This window comes from Phaethon aethereus, assembly GCF_964289735.1.
Source record: "Phaethon aethereus genome assembly, chromosome: 1".
Classification (NCBI taxonomy): Eukaryota; Metazoa; Chordata; class Aves; order Phaethontiformes; family Phaethontidae; genus Phaethon; species Phaethon aethereus.
In genome coordinates, this window is record NC_138575.1 from 202610168 (window position 1) to 202632437 (window position 22270).

General features: G+C 40.7%; 1 protein-coding gene across 1 annotated transcript; it reads left to right on the top strand.

Moving 5' to 3' along the window:
- Positions 1–16114: 16114 nt before the first annotated feature.
- EEF1AKMT1 (EEF1A lysine methyltransferase 1) lies at positions 16115–19844 on the top strand (the record flags this gene model as incomplete). Its single annotated transcript, XM_082002832.1, has 4 exons — positions 16115–16317; positions 17224–17306; positions 17959–18239; positions 19717–19844. Exons 1-4 carry the CDS (start codon positions 16168–16170, stop codon positions 19842–19844), a joined length of 642 nt encoding a protein of 213 aa, XP_081858958.1. The 5' UTR covers positions 16115–16167.
- Positions 19845–22270: the final 2426 nt, after the last annotated feature.

Consider the following 22270-nt stretch of genomic DNA (forward strand, 5'->3'; position numbering starts at 1 on the left):
GAGAGCCTGGAAGTTTGAACATAACACAATGGAATAGGAGAGGTCAACTTTGAATCAGCTTCTGCTATTATGTGTTAGCTGCAATCTGTCATACTTGTGTGTGGGAGCGAATGAACAGAAAATTTGAATTTAAATTTTTTCCATATATGTGCAAAGACATATGGGCACAATAAAAAATAAATGCAGTGCCTTTCCCCCCATGCCGGTTTAAAATATGAGCGGCCAGATAAACATACAGATTTCTTTTCTACCCAAAATCATGTTAGAGTGTGATGCTGATACATACAAATCTCTGAACAGTTTAGCTGATTTTAAGCTTTGTTTTTCCTCTCTTAAAGTTTGAGTTTGTGTTCCAATGGGGAAGAAAAACCAAATGGTATTTTAACTTGTGTTTAGTTCTGTTTTTCTACATCAACTGGACACTGCATGTTTAATGCAGTGCAGGTTTTTACATTATGTTCTGCTGCCTAAAGTTTGGGGGGAAAAAAAGGTGTATATTTTTGTTCCCCTAAAATGAACTTTAGGAACTGTAGCCATTTCATTGCCTTAATTTAAAAGAAAAAAAAGCTCATATACTTTAGATAAGAAATTTAAGGCAAGATTTGACTCTTCAGAGTTGGTTTAGGGTGTTGGCATTAAGCTGCTGTGTACCTCTTGCAGCCCTTCGTGTTGACGTGTCATTTTGGAATGAGTGTCTAATGCAAGGTTCATGTGTAGTTTTACTTTCAGTATCTGTTTTGAGTCATACCTGGGTTGGGTTGCACGCAACTGCAATGTATTTCTACACTGAACTGTTTGCTTAAGCAATAACAACACAAAAGGTGTAAATTACTGGCAAACTTTTTAAAGTTTGGGCATTAGCTAAAACAGTTGTGCTAGAACAGGGGCATCAAACCCTTTTACTCAAGGGCCGTATTTGTTTGACTCGAGTCAAGAAAGGTAATTGGGATGTGTAGTGCTGTGGGGGATTTTTGATTTTGCTGAATCTAGCTCCACGTCTGCAGAGCCCTCCCAGCTGCTCTGCTCTTGCTCGGTTTTTTATATCAGCACTTTAGCTATTATGACAGCAGAATATAGTGCCCTGAGTGTAGTGGACCAACAAGGGAGAGCAGCACACAATTACAAAAGCAAGGCCTGCTTTGTCTCCAGTCATGAGCCAGAGAAAACTGAAGCAAACACAAATGCTGCATGTCTAGTAAAATTTATTTTAGTGGAAATACATGGAGGCAGAAGTGGGCCCTTTTGTTTAAGACCTCTGCTAGATTATGCTGTTGAATATTCCCCATGTGTTTTTAAAATTTACATAAAATGTATAGTATACACCTTTACATGGCTATGTATAGCATCATGTTTGCAGCTCTGTGCCATTCTTCAGCTATTCATCTCAAAATTAAGTCACAATAGCCAGAAATTTTAAAAGACCTAAATCTCTAATACTGTGCTATAAGTGATCTAAGGCTTTTTTATTTTTTAGTTAAATTCATACTTGTCTCAAGCATGGATCCATGAGGCCAAAAATGCCATCTCTTCATTATACTTTTCTCTTAATTTATGTGAAAACTGGGCTAGGGCAGATTTACATATTAAAAGGTGACCATAAAACTTGTTAGATAATGTACCTTCCCAGCTAGTATTTTATTTCTAAGATAATTTGCATAGTATTTTAAAACAGGGGTGTTGCTCTCAATTTTTTCTTGAAATTCTAATGCCTTTCTCTAAAAGATTTCTTGACTGTGCACCTGCAAAAAAGCAATGATCCTGGCAGATCCTTCTGTTTACAAACTGTTCTGATGGCTAATTTTTAAAAATTTTTCTGGGTTTTGCTATGTTTTTTGAGTTTGAGTTTGTACATTGGATAGTGCAGCAGCTCTGAAACCTCAGTTTTTTCAGATGAAGGGCATTAAAGCCTAGGAGCATGAGCAGCAGTAGGAGCTGCTAGTTTGTCATGATGTGCTTGATGTCAAATATCTAGGACAAGGTCCTCGAAGAGAGTATAGCAAATGCCTTCAAATTTTTTGGATCTGACTAAATAACTGATATACTCAGTCATCATTTCTTTTATAACTAACTCTGTCACTATTATTTTTTTAATCCTAAAGCTGGCTCGCTATTTAAAAATATTTATTAACTTTAAGATTTTGAAATCCTCTTGCTTAGTGATTAATGAATGGGAGCATAAATTGAGTTAGTATTCAGGACAAAGTAACGTGCATACCCATTACTTTTCTTATCAGGCCCATTGTGTTGTAACAAGCAGAGATGCACAGCATCTTTTGACTATCAAGACTTGCTAAAGTATGAATGCTTACTTTCAAAGACTAGTTTTGAAGGTTACTTAAAACTTTCCTTTGCCCTTAATTTAAAATTAGTATTATATGTTAAAGGAAAACTGTCCTAGTAAGGTTTTTTGTAGTTTTCCTGCTTGATGTTATGCCAGACAACATTCTTCCTTTCTTGTTTCTTTCTTAATTCTCCTTCCATTCTTGTATATTCAACAGGGGTCTTTCCACGTAATTTTGTTTCTTTTGGAGCAAATGCTAAGATGTCTCTGCTTAGTGACGTCTGTGAAATTGTTGCAAAAGGTTCTGGGAATAAGTTTTATTAATTCATACTCCTGCTGGCTAGGTGGCTGCTTTTACCTAAACTATTTGGCTTCTATATCCCTCCTCCCCCCTCACCTAAAAAGAAAAAAAAAAATCCTTCAGTGATCCTCTACACATCCAGTTGCTGTAAATCTAGATGCAAAAGTTCATTCAAGTCCATAGCAAAGACTTATAGACCATTTTTAGTGAACATTGAGAGTTGGCTCCATGTAAGTGTTCTGAAATTTTTATAGCATCACTGCATTGATTTTCCATTCACTGTGCAAAGTGAATAATGGTTCTAAAAATGCACCTGTTTTTTGAAGGGGAAAAAAGGCAACTCAAACTGAATTATAAATGCTGCATGATATAACTGTAACAAATATACTTGTCTAGACTTTTTTTGCTAAACCAGATTATTCCTCCAGTGTTTTCATTCTGAGACTAGAAATCAATTCTTTCCCATTTTGCCAGCTCCTTCCCCATTGTAAGAGCTAGTTCTAATGCTGGCATAATAATTTTCTTGTTCAACCTGTAATTTTTGATGCTGGCAGGCATGACCATCTAGTTGGGTCATGAAATCCAAGACCTTCGTGAAAGCACAGATATGCATGGACAGGGAGAAGTGGACTACTACTACATGAAACTTCCACTTTCATGTGCATTTATGCCTTAATTATCTTTACCGCCGGAATCTGCTACTTATTGCCCAGAGGTTTGTGTTTCACTGTTTAGTGACAAAGGGCTCACCGTTTTCCTCAGGAAGGAGAAACTTGTTTTCTCAGCGTGTCCAAATCCTACTAGTTGAAAGAGAGGGGTTTGAATCAGAGTCATCTCTTTGATAGTGCATAGCACTGACTAAAGCCCCAGTGTTTACCTGGGTAAATCCCTTTATATCTAAGCCATGTAGTTCTAGAAAATAAGCTTGCTTAGAGCAGTCAGTTGTCCATTTAAAATCTAATTCTTTAAAAGCAAATTCTAATTTGTGATCTGTAAAACTATTCAAAAATACAAACTGCAGCATTTCTCTTTTAAAACACTTCAAGTAATTTCAGTTTTGGTTAAATAATTACATAAGAAGGGGTGTTTTTTATGGAAGTAGCTTGATGAATATAAGCGCAGGAGTAGGAGCCAGGCTCCTCTAATTTTGTACCAGTTTTTCCACTGGATCCTCTGTGGCCATTGGCAAGTCACTAGAACTGTGTCGTTGTTAAAATGGTGATAATACCTACCTACCTCACAGGGATGTTGTGAGGATTAGCTGATGCCTATAAAATGCATTGAGGATCTGAGATGCTATGTAAATATTAAATATTTTAATTTTAGTTTTGTGAGGTGTAAGATTTACTGTAATGAAAGCAGAAGATTTTCGTAATTATAAAGCCCAGTAGAGGCAGCAGTGGTGCAGTATTCCCCAAGACTGGTCTATTGCAGTACAGTAATGCTTGCTGTAAGTTGTAGTTATTTCAATTACGGCCAGTTAAAATGGTGGCAGCTTCTTAAATAAGATAAGATGCCCCACCAGTGTGCCTCGGTTCTGGTCTGCATAGTGAGAGGACAGTTGTTGGTTATTCAGGCTTTGGTGCCTCTACTTGTGACAAGTGCCACTTGCAGTGTAGGGATTCTTGTTTGGTTTGGTTTTGGTTTTTTACACTTTTCTGCAAGGAACAAACACCACTCATTTCTCCCACATCTGTTCCAGTGACTCAGTATAACCAAAGCCTAATGATAACAATGAAAATCTAAAGAGCCAGCCTCAGCCCCCATAAATTTGCTTTTAATATCAGTAGATTGTGCCCTCTTTGCAGTAAATGAGATTAATGCTTTCTAGCACTAATCATGAAGCAAATCACAAAGTGTGATTTGCTCTAGAGCCTTAAGCTCTTGGTGGACTTAAAAAGCCCTTTTTTCAATTCAAGATTTCTTGGGGCCCTAGCAACTGAGAAATACGATATCCCTGGCTTTCCGTTCTCCTCAGTGAATTAAAGTAGATTCTGCCTTTCCATTTCTTCCTTTTCTCTATCCTGCTTTTCCTGTCCTTTTAAGCCATTCTTATAAAAGATTTGGAAGACTCTTCCAACCTTAAGGGAAAGATGCTACCCCTGTGGTTTTCTAATCTCTTAACAGCTTGATACTTGAAATTGATAAAATCCATTCTAATAGCATTCCCTAGCACATTTCAATCTCCCATTGAACTGTTCTAGAGTTTATAATTAGGAAACAAATACTATCCTCTTTTATTTGTTCCCTTTGTGCAAAATAAGGAACCTCCATGCAGTGAACATGCAGTTTTAAGGCAATAAATGCTAGTACTGCTGTTGGTCAAGTGTGTAAATATTTTAAATGTATAATTCAGTACTATGTTGTGTTTATATATTAAAAACGCAGGGATTGAAGTGCTAGTTGATTTCAAGTATTGTTTCACCTGTACAGTTGAAGATACGAAGTTGCATAGAAATATTTCACAATTTGTTGCAATAAGACTTGGGAAATGGCTGTGTAATCAAGCCTTATCACAACTGCATTTTCAATTTTGAAATTAATGCTTTGTGTATTTTTAAGATCCATAAGCAGGAGGAGGATAAAATTGTTTTCCACTAAAGACTTTTATTATTTTGTTTTGGCCGTGTGTGATTTGTGTGTATTCTTGTTTAATATTTTTCTAAAATCTCACCTGTGTTGAATCCCTGAAATAGCATTTGTTATACCTTCTTACGGTAGTAGCAAAAATAGGAATGTCATGAAACCTCAGGCTACACGTTGTGCTCTTTGACTGCTGTGAATGCACAGTAATTCAGTTAAAGTTGATGGGGTAACTTTAATTTACATCGGCACTGAAAGCATGAGTTTGTCCATCAACAGAAAAAAAGTATGATTAAGTGTGCGACAGGAGTATCTCACGCTGGACTGCAGTTACCAGAAGTGGCTGTGAATATATAATCAAATTAATCTTTTCCCCCATCCTCCAAAAAAAAGTTTTATGGTGACTTTTGAGGTCACTGTTATTGGTGGTGTTTGTCTATCCAGAAGGAATACTGATTTCTGGGTCTTGAATTTTTGTGTGTGTGTGTGTGTGTGTGTGTAGATTTAATCTAAACAGTTTCTGTTGATATCTGGCACGGAAATGTTCTCCAAGCTTGTAATCTGTTCCCATGTAAGTGACATCCAACAGTATGTTACTTCATGTATATCAGAAAAATTCAGTTACAGGCAGCAGCTCCTAATGTGCTATAATACAACTACATTTGGATAAACTGCAGCTATTTTCTATTGTTCCCCTCTTACTTTCATGCACTCACATCTTTAAAAAAAAGCAGGAGAGGGAGCTTTACAAATCCTGAAAGTAAAACTACGCAACAACTATGGTGGTGACAGCTTGCTATATACCTTGGCTGTATATATCACTAGAATTTTACTGGTTTCTGAAGTAAAATTATTGCAGTTATATATTTATATTGGCTTGGTTTAGTTCAGTGAACATTTTGGTGAAGGACAGAAACATTTAAGGTAATTTTGAGGAAATCTCTGAAAGCAGCTGGTAAGATTATCAGCAGCAGCGTATCCAAGAGCCTTTCATGTAGAAAATGGAACTATTCTGCTTTACCTTAAATATGAGGTCTGGAATAAACTTGAATGATTTGGGTACGAAGCCTTTATTCACACTTGTTTGTGTAAGTGTACACAAAACCCATCAATTTTGCCTTTATGAAACTTACATTTGCTTCAGTCATGAGTGGTGGAGTTGGTGGTGCGGTTTTTTCCTTTACTGATTTGCCATGTATTAGAAAGGTAGGAAAGCTCAGCCTTCCAAGTGGAATTTGTCTGGTGGGTCAACTGAGGAGGAGGTCATACATGAACTGGAAGAGGAGAAGAAAGTAAAAAGTTTGCAACTTTGTGGAGAAAAAAACAAATCAAGCTAATCTGTAAGAAGAAAACCATAATACAAGTGTTATCCCATAACTTCATAACCTCTGTTATCCTGACAAGGATTAATAACAGCCTGCCATTTCATCAACACATTTTTTGGGGAAAAGAGAAAATGCTATTTTGGAATTGTATGAAATGCAATACTATCGGTGTGAGTTTTGTTAATTATATAATAAAATCTTTATTTTGGGAAACATTCCAGACAAATGTATATCTCGAAGAACACTGAAGTTACCTGCTGTGACTGATAGATAACACATTACTAGTTTTTCTCCCATCTATATTTGAATCTCATGGAACATTCGAATCTCATGTTTTCCCCTTAACATCTATCAGATGTTACCGGATTTGATTTTTCTGTTGCCTTTGCAAGTTAGAGTAAGGCAGAGCTTTGGGTGTTGTGTACTTCCCTTTTTCTTCCCCTCTGTGTCTGGCCTACTGGTTGTGGTTGCAAAGGTTGATTTGCTTTAACTTACTGTTTTGGATGATGCAGTTTAGGTTTGTGGCATATTCAAACTGCTTCCAGTCTCTGTGTTTTGGTGTTTACTGAATGAAAGTCATTACTAGACACATGTATTGATTTGAAAGCCTCATTCATAACTTGGCTTAAGTTGTCAGGACGTTTGCTTTAATTTTAGAACTGTGCCCATACTTCTAATGGTCTTTTGTTCATTCAAATGATTGTTAACTCAGAAAAGGAAAAAAAAAAAACCACAGAAAAAAAGACCCCAAACACCAAAACCCAAAGCCAAAACCCCACCACCACACTGTGCAGTCTTTAGGAAGATCACTGATGTCCTCACACAAGATCGACACTGCTTTGGGGAAGGCTTGCATTCTTCTGCCGCTTTAAGGAAAGACTGTTCTGAAGTACTTTTTGCCTGCTTTTAGGCTGTTATGCACTTTCATGATTTCTTAACAAACTACTGTTAAAAATGTACTGTAACATGGATTTTGATAAGCGCACATGTATTTAAACAATTCACTCAGCCTCAGGAAAGCTGGAAAAATCGGATACCTGTTTTGTATCTTGGTTAAAATGTTTGTTACCTACATCCCTTAAGATGGCCAGATAATGTCTAGATCCTGTGAGTGTAACTATTTAAGATACCAATATAGTCTATAAAAGGAGGACAGTGTAATTTTACTCTAGGGACTGAGAAAACAGTGTCCTCTTACTTTTCCTACAGGTATATATAGTCTGAATTGGAGTTTCAAAAGCAGAAAACAGTGATAAACCCCATTTACTGTCCAGGAAAAAAAAATGTTTTCTTTCTCAACACTAGCTTATTTCTATTTTCTTCCTTCTCCTTAAAAAGTGTGTGTGTGATAAGTGCAGAGGTATGTGTAGGGAAAAACTGTAAAATCTGCTGCTGTACATAATGTTTGCTACTTGACTGCATTTTCTGTTCCACTTTAATTTTACTGGTTTTGCTAAATATATTTTATATATTTTCCTTCCTGCTTCTTGTGATGGCAGAGTGATTACCTCTTTGTGGGGGGGGAAAGCAAAAACAACCATGAGAAGGCTCTGGCTAACAAATTTCATCAAGTTTGTATGTTAGCATGTATCTTGGGGCACTTTTTGAGAGAACAGTATAAACTGGGGGCAATATGGGATAGTAAAATCAATGGGAATATTAAAATGTATGAAGGTGTAGATACTGGTAATTCTGTTTCAGGTTGGGGGGCATGTTAATTATTTTTAAAATCCATTTAAAATGTCAATACCACTAGGTGGTATTAAGTGACTAGTGGTTACTTACATTCTACTAGGTAGAATGTTTTTCAGTCTGAAGACCGTAGCCCTCTTTGGGGTCCCTGAATTACTTCCAAGGGATCCACAAAGCCTGGCAAAACAGAAAAGTCCCTGTGATCATATATCACTGTCATGCTTCTAAGAAGATTTGCATCTCCCCTGGAGTTGAGAGTCCATAAACTGTTTCGAGGATGAACACTTAGAACTGTACTTGAATTCAGAGAGCGACTGCAAGCTTTTAAGAGGTTGACTGATAGTCTGTCCCACCGTGTGACCCAAGCTCTTGGGAAGCTGTGATGCCCGCAGAGCTACTCCACGGGGCTCTAATGTACGTTTTATCCTGCATTTGTAGGAGAACAGCTTGGTATTGAACGAAAAAGCGCAGTAAGCTGCTCTTACAAACATGAGATATTGCAGGTGGTTCTGCAAGTAGAATATTTCCACTTCTATTATTTTCCATCTTCAGAAGTAGGATTATGTTGACATCAACTAGAAATAATCCTTGTATGGTTGTAAAACGTTGTGTGCTTGGCTGCCTTCCAAATGGATGTGCAGTTGGTTTGCCAGCCCTAAAAATGTTGAGGTTTGGGGGGTAAAAAGCTATTAAATTTTTGAGACTTAATGGCAACAGCAGAGATTCTACAACTGGAATTTAACAATCTATTTTCATATTAGTTAAAACTGATTATGCTTTTTCATATGGCTATGGCTTGTGCTACAGCAAGAGGAATGAAAAATACTTTCAGTAGTAAAGAAAGTACAACAGACTATAAAATAAAAACTTGAACACCAAAATATGAAAGGCTTACGAGTAACAAGTTGCTATTAGTTTCCAGGGTAGACCTGTGCTTTTGAAAACTCTGTTTCATGTTCTGTTCCTTGATCTAGTCTGACACAAGAGTACTAGTAAATGTGTCAGTAAGCAGCAGTGGTCTATGTCGTCAGGTTTGTCCCAGCAACACCGGTGTCACTGCTGTGCGACATGGGTCTGTCGGTGAAAGGACAGGGGAGATAGCTTAACTAGAAATACCTTTCTGCAAAAAAGATGAGGAAACAATAAAACCTAATTATTAATAAGAAATTTCTCGCAAGGTGCACTTTACAGGTGTTCCCATATTGCTGGTTCGTTTGTCCTTGCATCCCAAAGAAATTGCATTGCAAGCTATACCCTCTTTTGCTTCCTCCAGGGTCACTCGAGCTCCTTCTGAGCCTTCCTTCTAGAACCATCTTGTAACACAGATTCAGGCAAGGTCTTGAGCTGCCTGTTTGCTGCCAAGTAGTATCCGATATCCTAACCTACATAATGTCGCCCTGCCCATGCCACCAAGCCCCTGCACCACCATGTGCCCTTACATGACCTCAGTGACCCTCTTGGTGAGGGGCGGGACTGTTACTCTGGGAAATCTCGATGGGAGAGTATCATCATCACAGATCAGCCCTGTGCAGAACATATTTTCATGTAAAACGGTTTACAAACATGCATGAAATAGGAAAATTACTTACGTGACACTTCTTTGTAGAATCTGAACCAGATTTCTTACTGCACTCAGTAATATTATGCAGCTGCCAGATAACTATCACTTTGCAGCAATGTGGGGAAAAGGGGTTTGTTGGTTGGTTTGTTTTAAATTACAGCAGTGGTAGTAACACAAATGGATGTGGGTGCACTCCACATAGGACAATCTTCTATGCCAGGATGAAGACCTTTTTTGGCAAGACCTTTCAAAGACAAGGGGTAATGCACTGAATGCCAGATCCAGACTACTTGGAAGTCTTTTAAAACCAAATGGAAACGCCCACAGTTCTCTACTGTCATGCAAAGGCTGGTTCCTAAATGGAAGACAGAGAGAGGTAAAAAGTATGGGGATCTGAGGGAAAAAATCAGCCTATCCCCACATCCAGCGGTGGCAAGAAAAATTGATATTCTGCTGCCTACATAAGCTGCGATGCAAAAATATTTTATCAGAATTTAGTATTTCTGTCTTCCAAGGAAATAGTTCTGCTCTACTTGTAGGTGCCCAGTGCTGAGCCCGGGACTTTCTGTTCAGCCACAGTGAAGCGTTGCAGCAGATAAAGGTTCAAGAGTTTGTAGGTAAAATAGCAGTTTCTTATTCAACTCATTGCTGATCGGAACAGCTAGCTCTGGAGAATGGGAGTCTGCTGTTGGGTTAATTTTAAATAATCCGATGGGCAACCTTCTATGAGTTGGTTTATAGGGGAGTCACTGAACAATAGAAAGACAATGTTATGGAAATACTTTTTGCAAAGTACCAGACTTTATAAAGAAGGAATGATACAAACCAGTGGTGAGGAAGTTCTTAAGTTTTTGTTTTGGGGCAATATGAGATGACAAGTGCCAGACAAGCAGGGAGGTAAGTTTTTATGGCCAAAGGGAAAGATACAGGGAATTAATTGAAACAAGGAAAGTACTTCAAAACTTGCTATCTTTTGAAACTATCTAAGCAGCAGCTTCTCTTTGTATGCAAGAAAGGGAGCTTGTTCCAACTTGATAATGTTTAATTCAAATGGAAAGACTGGACAGGAGCGCTGGATCAAGAAAAACAGTTTGAGGAGGTGGGCTGGTAGTGCAGTCAGAAGCTTGTGGCTTTTGAACGCTTGGCATCGAACTCGAGATGCAGCCGCGATTTCAAAGTCTAGCATGACCGGCTACCTGTGGATGTCAAACTTGAGGTAGATCCTACCCATGATTTCTCTGTCTGCGGAAGTAACTACTTCAAGCCACGCGCGTTTCCCCCGGGCCTGACCCCGCGGAAGGAGGGGACGGAAGGACGCGGGAGCCGGCGCGGGCGGCAGCCGCGCTACGGGCCGTGAGGAGCCTACGCTGGGCGGCAGCGCTGAGGCGGCTCATGGCGGTGGCTCTCTGCATAGGCCCTGTCTTTTTATGAAGCTCGTATCTAAGTTGGAAACCTTTCTGCAGATCGCTTTAAAGCCACCCGAAGCACCGCAGTGGCGACGGGCACAGCGAAACGAAGGCTTCCCTCCGGCTGCCAGCGGAGCCGCGCCCCGGCAGCCCCCTCAGGCGGCTGCGCCCCGGGCCAGGCGCCTCCGGCCCCGGCTCGGACCACACCGCCGCGCCGGCGGACACCCGCCAGAGCGTGAGGGTGGCCGGGCGGGACGCGAGGGGCAGGGCGAGGGTACGGCTGCAGGGGCAGGCGCAGGCGCCCCGCAATCCGCCGCCACAGCCCGGGCGCTGGCGACCCGGGGTGTGGGGGGAGGTGGGGGGGGGGCAGTGCCTGGCCTCGCCCCGCACGCGGCCGTGGCGCCAGGGGCGGCCACTCCAGCCAATGGGGGAGCAGCTGCTACGGTCGCCGCCCCGCCCAGCCCGGCCCGGCCGAGGTCCCCGGCAGGGGGCGCGCGCGCCTTGGTCCTCACCGCTGCGCGCGGCGCTGGGTCGGGGTGGGCGAGGTCCGCGTGCGCGGAGGGATCTGACCGGTGAGTGGAGCGAGGAGGCGCGCGCGCGCGCGCGGTGCGGTGGCGACGGCCGCGTGGCCGGCCGGCCGCCCGCGTTTCGCCGCCGTGAGGTCGGCCGGTGCTCCCCTCTCCCTGGGCGGCGGGGCCGAGGCCTGCTCTGCCCCCGGCCCGGGTCTCTCGCCGCAGAGAGGCCGCGCCTGCTGTGCGCGAGGGACGATTGCTGACCGGGGGACCCCTCTCAGTGGGGCGGCCTTTAGTGACCCGAGCTGGGGGAGACGCGGGGGGCGCGGCCCCTGCAGCGGGGGCGCGCCGCTCCCAGCTGGGAGGGGGCTGCTGAGCCCAGGGGCGGGAGGGTTAACACCCCCCCCCCCCGCCCAGCAGCGCTGAGGCAGCGGAGAGCCTCCTGCTGACCGGCTGCTCGCTGCCCCCCGCCGCTCTGGGGTGGGTGGCAGCCCGGCGAGGGCAGGAGGGAGGCCGCGGGCTCGCCGCCGCGGAGCGTGCTTTCTAGGCGGACCCCTCACAGCAGGGGGCCGCGGGGTTAGGTACTCCGAGCAGTGGGCGCTCAAAGGAATTAAATACGAGAGAGAACAGGAAAAAAGGAACTTTTTCAGAAACGGTCCTACCTTCGCAGCTAGGAGGATAACAGCTGTTCGGAGTCCCGGCTGCTCTCCCTGTCTGCGCTAACTAAAAACGGTGAGAATTGGGCTAGAATACATTGTACTTTCCTTCTCCTTCAAGTAGCCACTTGGCTTCCAGACCTCATTTTATGAAGTAATTCTCCAGAGTTGGCCTTCTGGGCTGCAAGCACACATTGCCAGCTCCTGTCCAACTTTTCATCCACCAGTATCCCCAAGTCGTTCTTGGCAGGGCTGCTCTCAATCCCTTCATCCCCCAGCCTGTACTGATAGCGGGGGTTGCCCTGACCCAGGTGCAGGAACCTGCACTTGGCCTTGTTGAACCTCAGGAGATTCACACGGGCCCATTCCTCAAGCTTGTCCAGGTCCCTCTGGATGGCATCTCATCCCTCAGGCATGTCAACTGCACTACTCAGCTTGGTGTCATCTGCAAACTTGCTGAGGGTGCACTCGATCCCACTATGTCATTGATGAAGATACTAAAGAGTGCTGGTCCCTGAGGGATACCACTCGTCACCGATCTCCATCTGGGCATTGAGCCATTGACCACTGCCCTCTGGATAGCATCATGTGAAGCTGGTAGCCATGTTCACAGCACAAAGAGGTAGTTATTCATAAAATAAAACTTCTTACCAGTCACCATCATAGGTATGGTATTCTTGTGTAGACAAGGCCTTGGAGTCTCCTGTGCTGCTTGTTGTACCAAGTACAACTTGGTATTCTCTCTGTTCATTTATTCTTTGTTTTCCTTGAAGAGCTTTCAATCTGTAGTGATGAGATTTACCTGAACAGTTCATCAGCTATTAGAGAGTGAGCTGTGCAGAGGGGAAGGGACTAAGGAGTCTGCAGGCACCTCCACCCCCTTCATCCTACCTGCTGCACTGCGTGAGCTGTAGGCCATGTGGTGTAGTTGTAGTCACCTCCCTTTTTTCACGTTATATGGGTAGATCTGGCCCTTTAGAGGCCAGTAGCATTCAAATTTGTCATTTTACCTCATGAACAGCACCCTGCCTGGTTGGAGTTGTATTTTTCCCAAACTGTGTATGTAGTGTTCTTGAGCTGTTATTGGAAATCTGATTTCTTTATTGTTTTGCTTTTTAATTAGGTGCAAATGCAACACTTAAGAACTAATAGTAGATTGCCACGTTGCTAGTTCTAAACCTTGTATTCCCATTAATACAAGGGTTTAATGTGGGTGATATGGCTGTATCAGCACTGTATGTTACGAACGCTCTGAATCACAAGGCGTTCCTAAAAAGCATCCCGTCCCCCCAGGTGGATCTCGTAAACAATCTGCATGAGGGCAAAGCGCAGGCTGCCTGGAGGGACCCAGGACCTGGGGCAAGCATGGATGGGCCAGCTGAAGGCTCAGGGCCCTTGGGAGTTAATAGAGTTTAAAGGTTCCCTAAGTACTAGAGGCACCGTGGATTTCCCTGCTTCCTCCCATCCTCCCCCAAAACTTTCAGGGTTGTATCGGGACTTGAGAGCAGTGAGCTTTCTGGGAGGGGTATAGAGGGGCTTTCAAACAGTAGAACTTTCTACTCCCTTGAAGCCAAAGGAATTTACAAGTCTTGTTCACGTAAACTCACTTACTTTAATAGTTTTCTGATGTAGTTCTTGAGCATGTAAATGTCTTAATGCTGATGACCTAAGTCAGTATATGTAGACAATATATGTATGTTCAGAAAAATATTTTGAAGGTTTTCTTAATAGATGTACATAATGTTTCTACCATATGTTCTGTGTGACCTCTCCTTGCAACCTCACACTTAATTACTGCTTGGTTCCTAAGGCTTTAATTTACAAACGGAAAGGAAGACTATTTAAAAATCAACTAAAAAAATACTTACAGAAAAAAGATGTCCATGGCTGTATGTCTTTTTATCTACTGAAACAATCAGCAATTTTATCTGTGAGGGTTTCGTTTCACAGGCATGGATTTTAGTCCTTGCAAATGCCTGTATCAGCTCACAGAACATAACATCAAAATTTAAACTTTTGACTTAAGAACTGCAAGTTTGCATCTGTTTCAGTTTCTTAGTGTCAAAGCATAGCTGTGTCCTTGCCTAGGGGATAATAGCAAACCAGATTACTACAGGTATGATGCAGTTAATAAAAAAGAAAGTTGTCAGATGAGGAGTGATTTTAAACTTCTAACATCTGTCCTAGCAAAACAATTCTTGTATAGGGCCTAAAATGGATTGTAGCGTTGTGTATTGTTAGAGCATTGGTGCTAGAAACTATATTATCTGTGTGAACTTGCAGTCATTTCTATAGTAAATATTTTAAATAATACATAATTTATTAATATAAATAATTTAAAAGCATTTATGTTTTATTCAACAAAAAACTAGAGACAAAATTAGCCATTTTGTTTTTACTAGGTAGCTTGACTCCAGAATTCTCTTCTTGCATGAGGCTAAAGGCATAGGTGGCTCTGAACAATTCCCTGTTTGGCCAGCCTGGCCCGAGAAGCTAGCAAGTCAATGAACGATACCTTCGAAAAGCCAAGAGCTTTACTCTTATCTCATATAGGTGCATACCGTGTCAGCGGAATGGCAGAGTAAGTATTTTAGTGAATATTGATGAGTTATCTCACAGCGGCAGTTCAATGGTACAATTTTTCCAGCAAGTAGGGAGAAGCTGAGTGTTAGGAAATGTCTTGAAAGCTTCGCAGGGGCAAGCAGCATGGAGTGAAGGATGGAAGGGGACCACAGTTTCTAGAGTTCTTGTTGTAATGGAGAGAATACAGAGAAGAAAAACCGTGAGCAGTTATACATCAAATTATACTTAGCTTTTGAAGTTGCACGCAGTTCAGATGGCTCGCGGTTCTCTCGGTGATTTCTTCGCAAAGGCAGGCATATGCCCGTTTTGAAGTTCTGTTGAAGTCATTGCTTGTGTACGCGTTTTTAGATCAGACACAGAGAAAATGGGTTTCTTGAGAGAAGACTTTTTGCAGTTTTCTCCAGTATTTTTCAGGTGTTGGGTTCCTGTTTTCGTCACCTTCGTTCCACGAGGTGGCACCAACGCCTCGGCTTTCCCTCTGGGCAGATGCTGCTTAGCTGCGTGGGGTGAGCAGGGTTCAGTGACACTGTGCAGCGTTACGCAGTTCAAGAGTTTTCTGAAAATGGCTGTACTTTCTCCTTAGTATATATATACCGTGTCTTTTTGAGACGAGTTACGTCTGTGGTGTTACGCACAAAATACACAAATTTTCAGTCGAATAGTGTTATCTTAGAAAAACATCTTCTTGAGGTTCTTGCCTGCTTTTGTTTGTAGAAGGTTTCTGGCATTCGGAGGAATCTTTTCAAGGCATGGAAGTTAAAGCCAGGTGATGCTGATCCTAGAATACTAGTTTACTTCATTTTGAGTCAGAATTGTGTGACTTGAAGATGGAAAGGAATGACCAGTAGCTATCATTATTTCTAGGAGGGAAGGGAATAATTTCTATAGGATTTGCCAATTTTTTTTTCTGCAAGCCGATACAAAAAGGTTGTATGGATTCAGGAAATCAAGAACTGTAATGATAACTTCCCCGTAAGAATACAAGCCAAATCTGTGTTGTATAGAAAGGGAACAGTGTTTCTGCTGTTCCTGAATTCTCTCTGGAGATACGTTATTTCCAGTCTGCCTCTCACTGGTGTAAGAGCTCCTAAGTACAGGGAATGTGTTGTCCCTTGTTAGGAGATTTTCCTAGTTAGCTGTTAGACTAAGTCTGCAGTGTCAGTGGAGGTTATTTTACCTCAGCAGAGTATGCCGTTATTAAAAGTATTCACCATTGCAAAGGGTTAATTTAATTAAATTTTTTTTCCTCTGGTTGACGTCTAGAAAAATGGATGATGATGATGATGACATTCCCCAGCTTTCATCCCATGCGTTGGCTGCCCTCCAGGAGTTCTATTTGGAACAGCAGCAGAGAGAGGGCATGAAGACCTCCCAGGGGTTTAATCAATATTCCGTTGGCTCAATAGAAGAAGACTGGGTAAGAAACTAAACTTGTGTGAATGAAGCATAGTTAGAGGAATATCCTTTAATGGATTACTTTTGTGGATGGATAATGAAATTAAATTAAAAAGGGGAACACTCGAGATGTTCCTAGAGTGCCAAAATCAAACTATTCATGGATAGTAACACTGTAGGAATATTTGCTTTAATATTAAATCTGCGCATAGTTTTCTGTTCTCCATGTGTGGGGGGGTAAAAACTGAAATTACCTGAGGAGAGGGAATAAAGCTGCCAACAGAAGCATCTGTCCCTTCTGGAAATTTTAAGTCCAGCCTGGCGTGTGAAGGTAGTGAATATTCTTTCCCGAGTTTGAGACAAACAGTGTAGCAAGATGTAGTGATCTTTCCTTTCACATTGTATTTCTTTCTGGTTTATTTTTTTAGTTTTGTGGATGGCTGCCTTGCGTTACGTCTTCTAACAGACTGATTTTTTATTTGTCTCTGGGTTGTCTTTTTTTTTTACTCTTCCTTTTTTCTGATCATTTCTGGTTTAGTACTTTTATCATTTATTTCCTTCTGTACTGTCACTTTTCAAGTTTCTTTTTCCTCTTCTGCCAAAGTAACTCAACTTACAAGCACATAAGTATTGTGCACCTGCACTTTGGGTTTGAACTAACCTTGTCAGTGATTTTGCATTACTTGGTTTTCCTGATTCTGCAGTAAATACTTAGGAAACAGACAGTGTAAGCTACCTGCTGCTTGTCGCTGGATTACAGAAGTAAAAAGGCTGTCAGGAAAACAGTCACCTCTCCAGCTTTACCGTTTATGAACTGAGAAGTTGCTATGGGTTTTGTTTTTCTTCAAATATGACTCACCACACTTAACTGTACACAGCGCAGTCAGAAGATTTGATGTTGTTTGTAGTTGTGCGTTATCTTTTTCAGCAACTGAGCCAGTTTTGGTACAGTGATGAAACTGCATCATGCCTGGCTAATGAAGTGGTTGTGGCAGCTGGAAAAGGTGGTAGGTAGGTTTTAATAATTACATTGTAAATTTAACTTTTTTTGTGTGTAAATATTTAATTTCTACTATGTAGACCAAACATGCAGTTTAATTCATTATACATTGCACTTCATCTTTGTTCAACTGAGATACTGCAGAAATGCTTTGCTGTTACTTAATTAGTAGTTCATACTGATCTTACCATTTAGCATTTCATTGAATGTTGTAGGTTCCGCCTTGTAAAAGTTTACTATGAATCTTTCTATTTTTTGAGAAATACAAAGAGCTCCAGAGCATATTAGTGACTTGTAATTCTTTTTTCATACAATGTTTCTGTAGAACAGATGGAAAAACTTGGTTTTCTTCCTATTTCTGTAAGGAGTCGTTTTTAATTTTAAGTTTTCAAATATATTTCTTTGCTGTTCTGAAACAAGATTTTCTCTGTAGTTAAGCTTGAGGTCTTTGTGCAGCATGGAGGTTGAATAGGTAACGGCTTTAATAATTAAAACTCTGTTATTAAAGTAATTATTGGTTCAAATGGAGGACGAATAGCTTACATTTTTGGGACTAATGCTTAAAATGTTGTCCCAAAGCAGCCCTGAGGACTGCTGTAGGCTGGGTTTTTTGTTGTTGTTTGCCTTTTAAACTAATATTCCAAGTTATTGTCTCTTTTTCAGGATAGCATGCATTAGTGCACCAAGCGTGTACCAGAAACTGAAAGAACAGGATGGTAAAGATTTTTCAGTGTGTATACTGGAGTATGACAGAAGGTTTTCTGTGTATGGAGAAGAATTTATCTTCTATGATTACAACCATCCTTTGAACTTACCTGAAAATCTCCTGCCACACAGTTTTGACATTGTAATAGCAGATCCACCTTATTTGTCTGAGGAATGTCTTCAAAAAACTGCAGAGACCATCAAATACTTAACAAAAGGAAAGATTCTGCTTTGCACAGGTATAATTAATAAAAATATTAGGTCACTACTAAGTATGTTTTTCTCTCTCTCTGGCGAGAGAAGAAACTTACTCAAGTGAGAAAAATACTTAGTAATACTAATTAATCATTAATTCAAGAAGGAATATGTATCTTAAGCTTTTTATTGGAATACGTTAGTTCAACTTTTATTTTAAACTGAAGTTTTTTAGTAGTTAAAGTCAGTACTTTTTTCATATGGCATTACGAGTTTTACTGAATTTTTGAAGAATTGTAAGATCGTCCTGCAAAGTTCCAGAAATAAAGGGGCCACTCTCTATAATTGCAGTGATTGAATTCTGGGTATGACAAACATAGGTGCAACTTACTGTTAATGTCTTATTGAATAACCTTACGTATTTGTGATTTTCTAAACATGTCAGTAGCTGAAGGAATTCAGCTGCCACATACTACCTAGCATCTAAGGTGAGCTAAGTAGAAAGCATGACAAATAGGTTGGAATGGCCTTTGCTCCGTAAAGTGGGATGATTTTAGTGGTGTCTGGAAAAGAAAAATAAAAAAAGTCAACTTTCGTATTATATAATATTTCCTATTATCTGTCTTTACTGGTAAACATAAAATGAATGTCATGTGAATGACAAGGGGATTTTGCCACTGTGATTCAAGTAAAGAGATCTTAGGCACTGAAATGCAGGAGGAGGAATTAAAAAACAGTGATAAGCACAGTGCAACTGGAAAACTTATCAACTGTACTTGCAGGTCCTTCTTTATGAAGATGCATTGGCTGGTTTAAGAAGCGATGGGTTTCTTAAACTGTAATCTTATTACAAGACATCTGAAGACATCCAGGAAACTTTTGCAAAAAGCCAAAGGATGAAAAACCTCTATACATACAATTTGAGTGAAGTCAACCAAGCAGGCAAAATAAAGAAAACTTAAAATTATATATGTCCATAGAGAGCCTGCTTCTTTGTTTCATTGCACATGCCAGTCACACACAAGGATAGTTCTCAGTATTTTTTTCCCTAAAATGGATAGGTGGTCCTTCAGTTTACAAAGTTTAAGAAATACTGCTCAAGGAGGTGATTTCTCAGTGTGTAGCTGTATTGCACCGCACTTTATTTAAAGTGGAAGAGTCTATGTAATCTGTTTGCATTTCACATGGCTCCCTACCATGTAATTTCTTTGGCATTTAGCAAGAAGACTGAGTTCATGTTTCTGTTTTCTATTAAAGGGGCACTGATGTTACCCTCAACCTGTTTTTATGAAACTTTTCAGACATTGATTTCCTTGGAGCATCTTCCATTGTTTCAGATTTATTTCAAATTTCTCAATAGATTCAGTTGTTAAAGAGAACTGACAGTGTAGCTGCTTTAAGCCTTGCTTCCGTAAAAAAAAAGCTGTCTCTATGTGTACGCATTTGGGAAGGAGCTATTAAAAAAGCCCAAACATTCTGTTACTGTTTTTCCTCATCAAATACTAATTGTTTTTGCTGCAGGTGCAATCATGGAGGAACAGGCAGCAAAGCATCTTGGTGTGAAGATATGCAAGTTTATTCCAAAACACTCTCGCAATTTAGCCAATGAGTTTCGATGTTACGTGAACTATGCTTCTGGACTGGACTGATTTTCATAAGAAGATCTACAACTTTTTCAGTCAAGCTCCTTTCTGTTTTTTATCAGTGACTCAACATTTCTCAGTGCTGAAATATTCAGCTCCAAGTACTGTTTTCTGGGCTAGCTTTAATCAACACGGTGTGGTAGCCTCTCTTTCAAAGGTGTAAGCGTTTGCAGTTACTGTGTTTTGTATCTTACCTAGTGGGTAAATGGGGACCAAACAATGCAAGTGCTGGATAATGGGAACTTCTCTGTTAGAGTTTCATTCTAACTGGTAGTTTTTACTATTCAGGGACTCTTCAGTGACCTCTCTGAAGTGATTGTAGCTTGTTGGCTTACAGCAACACATACATAGGTGCTTGCCTCACGGACATCAGAATCATCATTGCGTCGGAACTGATGACTTGGTAGCTACTGGATGGTTGAAAGAGCATGAATAGTGGTCTCCTTTCAATCTTGAGAGATGCTCCCTTAGTAAAAGGATTGAGAGATGTTTGTTCTGAACGTGTCATGTGTTTTCAGATTCATTATCCAGCAGGCTGCTGTTTTTATAAAGGATAACAAGAAGAGAAAATAGGTCTCCTTCTGGGGGAGGCCTCTCCAGTTGCTTTTAATAATAATCAGAACTACCTACTAGTTGCCAAATAAGATAAGACCTACTATCCACCATTGTTGCCAGACTGGCTTTTTAAAAACTTGTGGTTATTGGTTCACCTTTTCTCTAAAGCCTTGTCACAAACCCAGACTTTCTTTTTGTAAAAGATAAGATCTACTCTGTCATCACTTAACACCACATAAACTTGTGTGTGTATGCTGTACTAGAGAAAAAAGAATATAAGTTTAGTTAGATGAAAAGTCTCTTTGCAGAAGTACAGTGCATTTCTTTTGCAATGTTTGAGTGTTAGAGCAACAAAAAGTCATGAGCTTTTAAAAAAACACACAACTAGGCTCATCTATTTACTACTTAAGCTAATCTCCAGAGGTGGTATAAACCTGATGTCTCCTTGAAAAAAGCACAATAAGGATTTCCTCTTTAGAGAGAGCTTTACTTTCATTAAGAATCCTCTACATTAGTGAGGCCAAATCACCTGAAATACAAAGTAATTACTAAACAAAAATGCAACACATCAGCCAGTCGTTTCTTCAGACTGTGTTCATGGGTTCTCACTTTTGAGTTACTCTTGCTGTTGGAGATGAGATACTTCTGTAGTAATGTGACGTGTGCATGTTAGTCTGTTAAATCTTGACTTATAATGGATCTGATTAAATATAGTGTCTGCTTTTTAACAGATTTCAGTATCAGGCTGAAGATGATTTACAGGTATGTGAAGTTAGTAGTTACAAGGACAGTCCTTTTTTTCCAATTGCCCAGTTTTATCTTCGCCTCCTGTTGCACGGACAGCTGCAGAGCAGTAGACTAGAAGCATCTGAGAAATCGTTGAATCTTACAAGGCCACTGAGGTATAACGTCATGTATTGATAAACTCCTACTGTTTCTAGTAGACAAATGTTAAATTTTATATGCAAAGTTTGGGCTCTATTTCAATCAATTTCAATCAAAACAGATGATACATTAGAAAAACTTTACTGTGGGATAGTAGAGATTTTTGTTAACTGGGAACTTTAAAGCCAGTTTTGACTAACCTTTTGACTACATTACTCATGTATTTTTGGGTGAAAGCTGGTTCGTAACTGCCAAGGCATTCATCAGTTTTATCAGCTATAAATATACTATATGAAACATAAACACTTGTCTTTATATGCCGTATTTATGTATTGGGATCGTGTATAAGGCTAACAGAAATGCTGTGCCTAAAATGAAGTATTAAGAAATTTATTTTGTGGTGGGGATAAACCTAATTAAGCTTGTGAGACAAGACTTTTAATAAGATAGAGATAATATTCATATTTTTTTGCATTTCTGCTGTTTGGATGCAGATTTTCCCACCCAGTGGAGTAAACAAATGAGCAGGAGTAACGTAGATGGAATATAATCCTCTCTCGGTACTCAGAGAATCGTGCTTCCTGAGCTGGACACAACACTGCTTCATAAATACCCGTCCAAGTCACTGTTGCTTTCTTCCCCACGTTCCAAGAGATCTGTTCACTTCCTAAGGCTTCTTTCCCCTCACATTTTATATTTGCTGCTTCCTCCCCTCTTCCCCCCCCATATAGCGTTCCTGAGATTCGTGATAGCAGTTTTCTCTTTCACATGCCTCGGTTTTTATCAGGCCGGTAATAGGTGCTGTTAAAACGAGAAAAGTGCAGCAGAGGAAAAGCTCGCAGGGAGAACGGCCCTGCGAGCGCATGGCTGATGTGGTTTTGCCTTTCAAACCAGAAGCCATCCTTGCTGCTGAGCCCAATAAAGCAAGAATCCCCCCTGAAAATGACTGCCCACAGGTGACATACATCTGGGTTCAGCTGTTTCCAAGAGGC